General features: G+C 42.3%; 1 protein-coding gene across 1 annotated transcript; it reads right to left on the reverse strand.

Moving 5' to 3' along the window:
- Positions 1–3,476: 3,476 nt before the first annotated feature.
- Positions 3,477–10,355, reverse strand: SETD9 (SET domain containing 9). Its single transcript, XM_031057850.1, has 5 exons — positions 9,994–10,355; positions 8,207–8,330; positions 7,150–7,265; positions 5,942–6,047; positions 3,477–3,862 (listed from the first exon to the last, which is right to left on the reverse strand). The coding sequence occupies exons 1-5, from the start codon at positions 10,001–10,003 to the stop codon at positions 3,775–3,777; spliced, it is 444 nt and encodes a 147-aa protein (XP_030913710.1). The 5' UTR covers positions 10,004–10,355; the 3' UTR covers positions 3,477–3,774.
- Between the last annotated feature and the right edge of the window lie 723 nt (positions 10,356–11,078).

Consider the following 11,078-nt stretch of genomic DNA (forward strand, 5'->3'; position numbering starts at 1 on the left):
AAGTGACCTCAGCTGTTTCTCATCAGGCTTACCCTCCAGAACCTTCAACATCCTCATGGCCCTACTCTGGATATTCTCTAGTAGTTTAGTGTCTGATACTGTGGCACCCAAAAGTCATGATCCTCCAGCTCAGGGCACTGAGATTCCCTTGGTCCATCATCCTATCAGTATTATTCTTTGCTACTGTAAGAATCAAGGAAAACCATCTGTACTCTTGATCCTTCAGACTCCCAATTGTCCCAAGGACCTGAAGGCTCTTTTGATGGCCCTCAGACTTCTCTTTGGTTTTTTGTCTCTGACAGTTTGAACAACCAATAGCAGACAGTAATCAAATACCCTTCCTAGACTGAAGAGCTTTCCAGTAACATCCTTTATCTGAGCAGCTGGGAGCCAGCAGACTTCCCTGTGCATTGGAAGTCTGCATATTGGCCCTCTGTCCTTAGAAGGGAGTCTCCTATTAAAACCACCCCTTTTTCTCTTATAAGACATGTTATGATGTGGAGTACAGGTGGTGCTGTTTTACAAGGCCTCACTATTCCAGAAGGATCTTCACCTACCTCATCTGTTGTCTGGACTTCTAGTTCCAGGGCCTCATACCTGTTGTAACAGGTGCTAGTTCTAATTGTTTTCAGGAGGAGGAGCCTTCCTCCTGGTACATGCAGTGATCTGCTTTCAGCCTTCATCTTCCGCAGACCCTTGGCTAATTACCTTGCAGGATTCTGAGTCCATCAGCTTCTCCACTACCATGGAGGTTTGAGACTCCTGAGAGTCTTGAGAGTGTAGCATCTCTGTAAATAACTGGTCAATCTCTCACTCATTCACTCAAATACTACTTAACTTGTTCACTTCTTCCTCTGCTCCTTCACCCAGTTACACATCTCTTCAACCACAGCACACCTTCTGCAAAAGAACTGTTTGTTGGCCCAGCCTGAGAGGCATCAGACATTTCTGGAGAGATACATTTGTCATCCGCGGGTCTGTGTCTGGCTGGAGGCCTCTGACATGGCTGAGTCAGTGAGTCCAACAGCTGCAGGGGAATGAGCTCTGTGGTGCAGCAGCACCATAACTAAAGCTTATGCTGATATTAGCTTACATTAATAAGACTGAGGCTGAAAGGATCTTTTCATGGCTCTTCCCCACCAGATACTGAGTCTGTTTATCTGTCTCTATTGGATCCTTCCAGATGGTCAAAGGATCCCTTCCTGATCATCCTGCAGTACCATGTTCCTGTTCACTGTATTCTGGGTTGCTGAAGCTCCTTGGAGCTGATTAAATCTGCTGCACTGTTCCTGGCAAAGTGGCTGATTGGCTGCCGAGGGCTTCTGGGTCCAGGCAGGGCTTGGGGCTGCTGCTCTAGTGCTGCTGAGCTTGGGGATCCCATGAACAGCATGACCTAACCCTCACCTCCAAATCTACCCAACCAGTCACTGCTGCTGCCTCCCCCACTGACTTGTTTTGTCAGCAAGTTGCAAGGTAACAAACAGTACAAGCATAAACCCTGGCTATCAGTTTGATAAAACACTTCCTCTACTAGTTCTTGGATTTCTCTTCCCTCTCTGTAGGGGAAATAATTTTAAGCTCCCAGTAAGTCTTGTCCCTCTGACAGGGGAGGGGGCCAGGATGCCCCAGCAGAAATGTGCTTTCCTGCTCCCTTCACCGTGCTGAGCCATGGGCACACTCCTGCCCTGCAGCACGACTTCTTATCCCCACCCGCTCCTTTGCTGTGGCTGGCACGCACCTGCCTGCTGTGCCAACAGGCCTGATATGAACAGATCTCAAGGTGGCAGAACATCACCACTCCCTCCTGCTGCAGTTCCTGACATGTCTCCCTGTGTTGCCAGGTGAGTTCCAGAGGCGGAGCTCAGAGGGGGGCAGGGGGAGGAGCAACCGGCAGCGGGGAGCAAAGCAGCCTGGCAGGCAGTGAGCGAGTACAGCATCACCTTTATGTGCGAAATGGAATTGTCTGAAAGCACACCTTTGTAAGACCCAGGGAGTCAAATTATCAACTCTGACATCACCTATAGGCTTCCTGCTCTCTGGCTCACTCCGGTCCTTCTATAAACTGTTTTCTATGAGTTGCTTCAGCTCACTGCAATAGAAGAGAACAAAACAGCAGAGAAAGCATGGAGTGGTGGTGGTGGTGTTACTGTGCTTAGCAAGTCAGATCAGCTCATGGGAGGGTCTGATGAGCAGTGGCCAGGAAAGAACAGCAGGTGTAATAGCAAGTGAAAAGGGACAAATAAGCAGTAGCACACACACACATTTCCTGCTCTCCTCCTTCCAGAGTGCCATGGGAGCTGCCTGGGGAACCACAACCCCTGCACTAGGAACACTGCAAGTGCCCTTGACATCCAGCTTCCTCCACAGATCAAGACGTCCCAATAACCTCTGAGAGAGCTAAGGAGAAGAGTCAGCTCAGGAGAGAAGGGATCCTCAGAGTCATGGAGGATTAATTCCCTCTTCAGCAGTGGTGATCACTGCTCTGATCCCTTACCAAGCAGTGATGACACAAAGAATGTCACCAGAAGTCACCCTGAGCGTCATCATGAAACTTGCACAATCCATGCTGAGCCTGATGCCACTGTCTCAGAGCTCTGCTAGTTAACTTCAGCTGGTTAACTGCTGAAATAGCCAGTCTCCTCTGGCAGTGAAGGGCTTCCAAATGAATGTGACAGGCAAGGTTCAGGCTTGGAAGCAGACCACATAATGCAAACACCACAAAGCTTTGCATTCTGAAAAGGAGATGATGCCTCAGCAGCTAAGCAGGGCACCCTGGCTGCCCCAGCCACTACCCAATTTGTAACAGCACAGCATTTCCCAGCTCCTCCTCTCTCATGAGCTTATGCCAACCACAAATTCATTGGGAGGCTTGCTTGGACTTCTGCAGTTAAATACTGGTTTCATCTTTCTGAAAGCAGTTTGCAGACAGCAGCAAAACTCAACGTGGGAATAGCTGGCCCTGTTTATACCAGCAACTGATTAATGATGTTCTCTTGCAGAATAAAAGCAATGAAGTTGCTATGTGCCAGGAAGCTTGCCATGAATCACTGGAATCGGGACTGGGAGAGGCTTAAAGGCACACAGGACTGCCACAGCTGAAGCCAGTGGCTCAAGATGGCCTCGAGATGACAGTGCACTGTGCAGGTACAGCTGAGGGCCCATCAGCATGGTTCCAAAATGGGCTTCATACAAGATCAGGTTCCAAAACGGGCTTCATACAAGATCAGGACAACTGCCTGTACTGCTGTGTTTTTTAAAAGCAAGGTGATACCAAAGGGGTCAGCTTCAAGAAAACCAAAAATAGACTTAGTAACTACTGTGAACTATGAGGATTAGCATTATATATTACACAATTCAAGAGGATAGTCATTCTTACAAGCTGCATCCCTTTAAAGCACAGGAAATTAAATGGAAAAAACACGACAACAGTTCCAGTTACAGACAACTGTGCAATCTGGTAGGTTAAATTACATGTCCAGAACTTAGGTTTTAATTTTATTAACTACCTTATGGACAGCTGAACACCAAGTACAACTACAGAAATATCAACAGCAGCAGATATCTGAGAACCTAATGATGTAAATAGCTAAATCTTCACCTGTGCATCAAATGTGGACTATTTTCAGAGAAACTGTTTTGCTGAATTTCTACAGTTTTGCTCTCTGAATGGTAAAACGACAGTTCTCCCTTACATAAAAATGATGATGAAACTTGAAGTACAGGCACCATACATATTTTATTGACAGAGATTTCTTCAGTTTTGAATCTATTAATTCAGCTGACAACAGTGTAGTAATTTGAAAAAAGTTCTTCTCCTTGCTTGATGTCTCTGAGAGTGACAAGAACTACACACCTCAAGTGGCTGTAAAAGAAGAAGCAAAATGTGTGAAAATGAACAGTTATATCTTCCTTTGAATTGTTTTCAATTCTTCATTTCAAGAAGCTAAACCAGTGGCCTCATCCAGATTAGTTTTGAGTAATATGCATAATGCAGGGCAGGGAACACGGGAAAACAACACTGGAATACAGACAGCAATATAAGCAAAACCAATATAATTTAAAAACCAACAGCCAATGTGGGTATGCAAAAAGTATTCCCACTCAATTTTTCCACACAATCATTCAGAGATGAAAAGAATTAGTCAAGACTGCAAGAGACGCACTTACACAAACAGGAACAGAAGCTACAGCAAAGTTCATGCAGCAGAAGCCACTCCTGTGGACACACCTGTCCACAGGTGCCAGCTGGCTAAAGTGTCTCTCCTAAGGCCCACCACCACCCAGGAAGACAGCTCCTAGCTGCACCAGAGACCTGCTGCTATCTGCAGGGGTGGGTCAATGATCACAGAATCATGAGGTTGGAAAGGACCTTTAAGACCCCTGAGTCCAACCCATGCCCTGACACCACAACTGAACCATGGCACCAAGTGCCACATCCAGTCTTTTTTTAAACACATCCAGGGATGGTGACTCCACCACCTCCCTGGGCAGACCACTCCAGTATTTTATCACTCTTTCAAAGAGACCAACCCCCACCTGACTACAGCCACCTTTCAGGAACTTGTAGAGAGGGATAAGGGTATCCCTGAGTCTCCTTTTCTCCAGGACAAACACCCCCAGCTCCCTCAGTCAGCTAAAATCAGGAGCTGGCAGGCAGTTTTGTGCAGAGAAATTTAGAGAGGTAGAAACCCAGCCCTCTAAACTTCCTTTTAATGAATGATCATGCCCTAAAACTGAAGTATGTGTTCTGAGAAGGAGAGCACATGCTTTGCGTACTAATGAACCCGGAAGTGGAAAACAGCATGAGCTCAAGTCTCCACTATTCGAAATTTAGTGTGAAGCCATTTTAAAACATATGAAACAACAAGGTAAATAAGTACTGAGAACAGTTTCATAAGACATAAAAAGATGCTGTCAGCATGGAATACATCAGTATTGAAGCAAGCACCTAGAAGCAGATGGGATTTTTGTCTGGTGGTAGCACACTGGGAGAAACGATGACCAGAAGACCATATTTTCTTGGACAGATTCCAAGCAAGAGCAAAATTCCCCCTTCCTGAAGCAGTCCTATAGTTTATGTGCTTTCACACCTCAAGTACAGTATCTAGGCTTCCTGAGAATTTAGTACTACTGCTTATTTTATTAGTACTTATTCAATTATCTGCAGATTCCAAGTGCATCTTTGACCTTCACTCAACAAACTCTAAGTTTAATCAGAAAAGCCATTTTTCCAATATACACAACTTTCTCCAATGAAATTTCAAAGTACTTAAATAACTCCAGAATTACACTAAAAGTTCAGATGATCTGCTCTAAAACTCATACATCCTTGAAATTAAGAGGATTATCTTAATATTTCCAAGTATTCTAATTTCTGAAAAAAGGTGGACTTTCAAGTCATAAACAGGATGTTGTAATTTTACTAACTGTACTGTAACTATATGCCCTTGTATTGCACAGTGTTTCACTTGTCTCAATACAATTTTAGGTTTCTTCTTGCAAATTCATCTGCTTATTTGTCACATAAGCAGATGACCTGGAGAACAGAGAGTAAGAAGCCTAAATCTGAATTATCTCAGAAGGGCTTTGGTCAAGGTTGAAACGGATTTGAGATATGTACTGAAAAGCCTCAGTACTGTAATACAAAGTACAACTACTGCTTTATGGGATTCAGAAGAATTGCACTATAGTGCAACACTGCTTGTAAAACTGTGTCTTCAGGGACATGCTGATTTCATGTGTGAAAATGTGGAAAAAAGGATGAGGAGTCTTGTAATTAAAATTAGTCTATTCAGAGAGGTAACTCCCCCATATAGTTGCACACTTTGGTGTATCTCATCTTCACATGGTTTGTTATTTTTCAACCATGTCTGTCCTTTCTTTACACATGCAGTATGCATTGTATCATACAAATCTATGAGCTCTTTCATGTGCTGCCAACCTCTCCATGTCATGGCTGTAGACGATGTTTGGAAGATACTGTTTCAGTTCTACTGGAAAATGTCCTGGCACGTCAAACTCTTGATAACACACGTTTGCTGCTTTTTCTAGGAATTAAAAAAAAAGTTATTAGATAGGGCTTAGAGATGTGTAAAAACATCAAATGTGCTGCTACAGAAGAACCAGATGCTTCACCAAGCCTGAAAACCGTTCCTCTGTTGGGAGGTACCACACTCCTCTGAAGGCCTATTTTGAAATACACAAGAGGTATGCAATCAACTATAGGAGCTCTGCCCAGTTATCAACATGTCAGTGAAGAGGCACATCTTGTTTAGTGGCAGGGGTAGCTTACAGCACTGCTAATGGTTCCAAATACACAGTGTTTGCTTTTACAATTAAAAAAAAAATCGAAAATATTTTTGCCTCATGGCAAAACATGTCAGAAACATAGGCAGAGAGAAAAATCACATACACATGACGTGGAAGAAACAGTTTCATGGGACACCCCTGTATCTCTGTGCCAATCCCCAGCAAGCTTTGCTCCTCCAGCAGCCTTTCTGAATGCTACTTGGAGGAAGAGAATCTTTAGTGTAATGCAGGCTATGAAACCCACTTAGAAGCTGAGTATGGGATCAATTCAACTCTCTGTACAATACAACTGTTCCCGTGAGTTACTTAAACCAACAGTGACAAAGAATAAGTAATTCCCTTCTTCAGGTCCAACAAGGGTGATTACAACAATTTCCTAGATTTTGTGCATAAACGTAAGGAAGTATAAAAAAGGTCTTACAGTTCAAAGTGAGCAGCGATAGAATCTTACTGCACATGTCACCGTAGGTAGTTTTCTCACAAAGCCTTCTGGAACAATACTGGGAAACTTGATGTGCAACTCTAAATTGTCCTAGTCCAGTGGTATTTTGCCAGTTATCCTTTCCCACCATCTCACTTTTGGGGCGTGTGTGCCTTCATTCTACATACCAGGAAGGAAACTGGGGCATCAGTGAGAAAAAGTGTATTTGAAGTGTTGCTGCATGGAAGGATTCTAAGTCAGTTGTGACAAAAAACCTCAGGAAAGTTTTACTCCCTGAGTGCTTGTTTTAAATAATACTACTGCCCCCCCAAGATCAACTTCCTGTTCTGTGTCACCTTCAAAATAATTTCTATCCATAAAGCCAAACACATACTTGGAAAATTTACCTGACAACTTACCATGTGAGCAGTTGTTGACGTACTGTCCCACTGCCAGTGGGTTTTGCAGGGTGGCTGTGAGCCAGCTCTCATCACTCATTTGAAAAGGGCCAAGCTGATCTCTTCTGCTGCAAGACCTGAAATGCCCAACAGTATTAGCGGGGATCATGGCTCCTTTGTCTCACAGGTTATCTTACTTCCTCTGTAGGAATGGCCACTGCATAAATTTACAGCTGCCCAACCCACTTGGCGTGGAGGGCATGTGCATAGACCAAGAGATCCCACTACACTGTGGTGTCCTTCAGACTCTGCTAGAAGAACCTGGCACAAAACTACCACACACTCTTCCACAAATCAACATCTAACACTATCATTACGGAAGTGTCAACACCTTTCATTCATCTCTTAAAATGCAAAGACTCATTACAATAATAGCTTTCAACTCACTCCAAAAATTAAAATCTGGTATTTATGGGTATTACTATTCAAACTAGGTATTAATTTCTATCAATCTCCTAGTTCTTTTCACATCATATTTAAACACAAATTGCAACAAATTATATCTTAAGGTAAATCAACCGTTAGCTGTGTCAGGGGAAGTTCAGACTGGACATTATGAAAAGATTCTTCACTGAGAGGGTGGCTGGTCACAGGGCTCCTCTGGGGTGCGGTCACAGCACCAAGTCTGTCACAGTTCAAGGAATGTTTCTGTGATGCTCTTGGTCACACGGTTCAGTTTTAGGTGGTCCCATGAGGAGCAGGGACTTAGACTTAATGAAGTAAGCAGGTTTGAGTAACAGCTCAGAAACATTTCAATACTTTTACACTACATCCTGCTCTAGCACAACTATTTTCTGTACAGGAAGATCTCTACATCAGAATGCATCTCACTGGTGTTACAGAAGAAGACACAAGTACATAATGGATCACATCCAACATCTCTCACCCCTGTGCTGTTTGAATTATGAGCAATGCACAGGTGAATGACAATCATGCACAACTCAGGGTAAGAAACAGGGAAGATGAGGAGTACCCCTGTTTTAAATCAGATGAGTGGCAATCCTCCACTTCTGCTTACCTGTACACTGATCTTGACAGTCCCTTATCGTTCCCATCAATAAGGACACCATCAATGCACCTAAAAATAAAGGGATTGCCAAGGGACTGGAAAAAGATGGGCTCATGCTTTCTGTATACTGTACCTGTTGCAAGACAGATATTATTTCAGAAGAAAGTAAGTTAAGTGTCAGAATCAGCTTTCAGTCCCCTCCACACAGAAACTCAAAGGAGAGACAGTGGGTAGTACAGAAATCCCCTCTCACTTATTGACACTGACATCTGTAAATCTACAAACTTTCAGACACAAGTTTTTGGGATATAAAAAATCCCCTCTCAAGTAAATGAGCTGACACATTTATAAACAGAGAAACCTCACAGAAAATCATAGAAGGCCTGAAATGAGTATCTTTGGGAGAGGTAGATAAAGCCATACAGCCAACTAGGGTGGTTCAGAGATGAAAACATCAGGTGATAATTGTTCAGGAAAACACAGTTTAAGATACTAAACTGTTTTATTACTACTGCACCAGGACTCCAAGACACACACAGATTCAGCAAAGAATCTGAAACACCTCCCTCCATTACCATAGGGGTTTTGTTTGGTCCAGGAGATGAAAAATGACAAACCAGGAACAAAATATTTCAGCAGACTGTTTCCCAAATCTGAGGGGAGGATTTAACCGGTGACAACTTCCAAGCAGAGAAAAGCAACCAGCAAGCTGACTGGCTCGCCAATTTTCATGAAATCGTTGTCCTGTATCGCTCACACCCACTACATCTTCAGCACCTCTCTGCAGAAATCCTGCACTGCAATCTCACATGGAGCCAGGCAAAGACACAGGCAGGCTGCAGTTCCTGTACAGAGGTCCCATGCCCAGCATGGCAGATCAATATCCTGAGAAGGCATTTCAACAGCCCATCCTCTTGTTTTGCTACAAGAGCCGTCACAGGAGACTCTGAATGAGCCTACGCTCACATCTAGTACATGCCTGAAATCTGGAGTGAGCTGCAGAAGTGGCAGGCTCTCTCCCGCTGTCACTCAACTCCTGCAGTCAGCTCACGAGTAATCAATGGCAGTGGCCAAGCACTCCAAAAAATGCACTCCACTGCCCAGGGAATGCTGGGGCTGCTCCCGATGCTGCATTGCTGGCACAGGCCAGAGACCACGGGGGATGATTCTGCTGACATTAACAAACCCCAAGCAACTCAGTAGAGCTGCTAGCTTGGCCATACTGATAAAATTACAAACCTTTTTAAGAAATGTATGCAAATACAATTCCAAGAAATGAGGAAGAGAGAAGTACTGATTTTGCCAAACACACTTCATGGAATAAAGTTCTGCTAAATGAAGGTTTTATTTTCATTCTCCATTTTGTACTTCTGTACTTTGAAGAAGCTCACGCAATTGTCTACTCACCTGTGTGGAGATCTCAAACCTCATTTTTCAAATCCTGAACCAAAAAAAAAACCCCAAGGAATTAAACTGTTCTGTTCATCTACTTTAAGTTTCTCCTGTGCATTTACATTTAAAGAATCAGAAACAAGTCTTGCAGCTGCAGAAAAATCAGGCTTTAACTACTAAATTTTTTTTATAAACAAAATTATCCTTCCCAACATTGTTTTTTATATTTCCAAAATAACTCTAGATAGTTTACAAATATTCTCATGCAGCCTAACTGGTGATTTTGTTAAGGAATGACAGAAAGAAAACCCATAGAATAAAAATTAGTGTAGATCTTTGGCATTCCATGATCAGATGGTTAGAAGTCCCATCTAACTTAATAAAAAATATGAACACTCCTTTACCAGGATACATAGACACAACCGTCCCTTTCGGAACAAAACCTCTGGTAACAAAGACTCCAGTTCCAGCAGACACCAGCGAACTCCGGTCTCTGCTAACAGTGAACCCAAGCGTGTTGAACAAAACCTCCTCAGGACTGAATGCGTGCTGACCCTGATGGTTACAAAACTTTACTTCTGACCGCTTCTGCTCCACAGAAAGTAATTCTAGATATTGACACTTGACTTCTGGAAGTAAGGCCAGAATATCTGCTTGTCTACTTAAGTCATTTATGAACAGAGCTTTAAATATTCTCAGTAGTGTTTCAAAGACGTCTTCATCAGCAATAATTTTGTCTTGAGAGCTTTCAGGAACATATCGAAGGGTCCTGTAAAGAAAAGAAAATATTTTAAAATTAGAAATATGTATTACTTTTATTTTTTCTAAATAGAGAAGAGCCATTTTGCAGTAACTTCAATACACTGTTGTTTTAGAAAACCCCAAGCTTTGTTCATGCTTGTTCAAGCTAAAGCCACTGTTCTTAAAACACTGAAAAAGACCATTTAGTAAAAACTAGTACCTGTTCTACTATAAATCATTATCTCTGAGTATTTACCACAAGTAAGTTAAACCCTACTGAGCTCTCAGTGGAAAAAGCACCGAAAATAAAACATAATTATCATAATGTTTATTTTAAAAAATACAAAGAGTTCATTACACTTTAAAAGAGGCAAGACAAATATTGCGTGGGCAAGGAAGGTTTTAGTTTAGTTACTTGTTTTAATTTTGTTACTTATAACCATGTCATAATAACTTAAATTCAAACACTACTTTCACAATTAAAGTAGGGCATACACATCTTACCAACAAGAAATTATTTATCTTATCATCCATCTATCTATCTATCTATCTATCTATCTATCTATCTATCTATCTATCTATCTATCTATCTATCTATCTATCTATCTATCTATCTATCTATCTATCTATCTATCTATCTATCTATCTATCTATCTATCTATCTATCTATCTATCTATCTATCTATCTATCTATCTATCTATCTATCTATCTATCTATCTATCTATCTATCTATCTATCTATCTATCT

This window comes from Geospiza fortis, unplaced genomic scaffold (assembly GCF_000277835.1).
Source record: "Geospiza fortis unplaced genomic scaffold, GeoFor_1.0 scaffold443, whole genome shotgun sequence".
Taxonomy (NCBI): Eukaryota; Metazoa; Chordata; class Aves; order Passeriformes; family Thraupidae; genus Geospiza; species Geospiza fortis.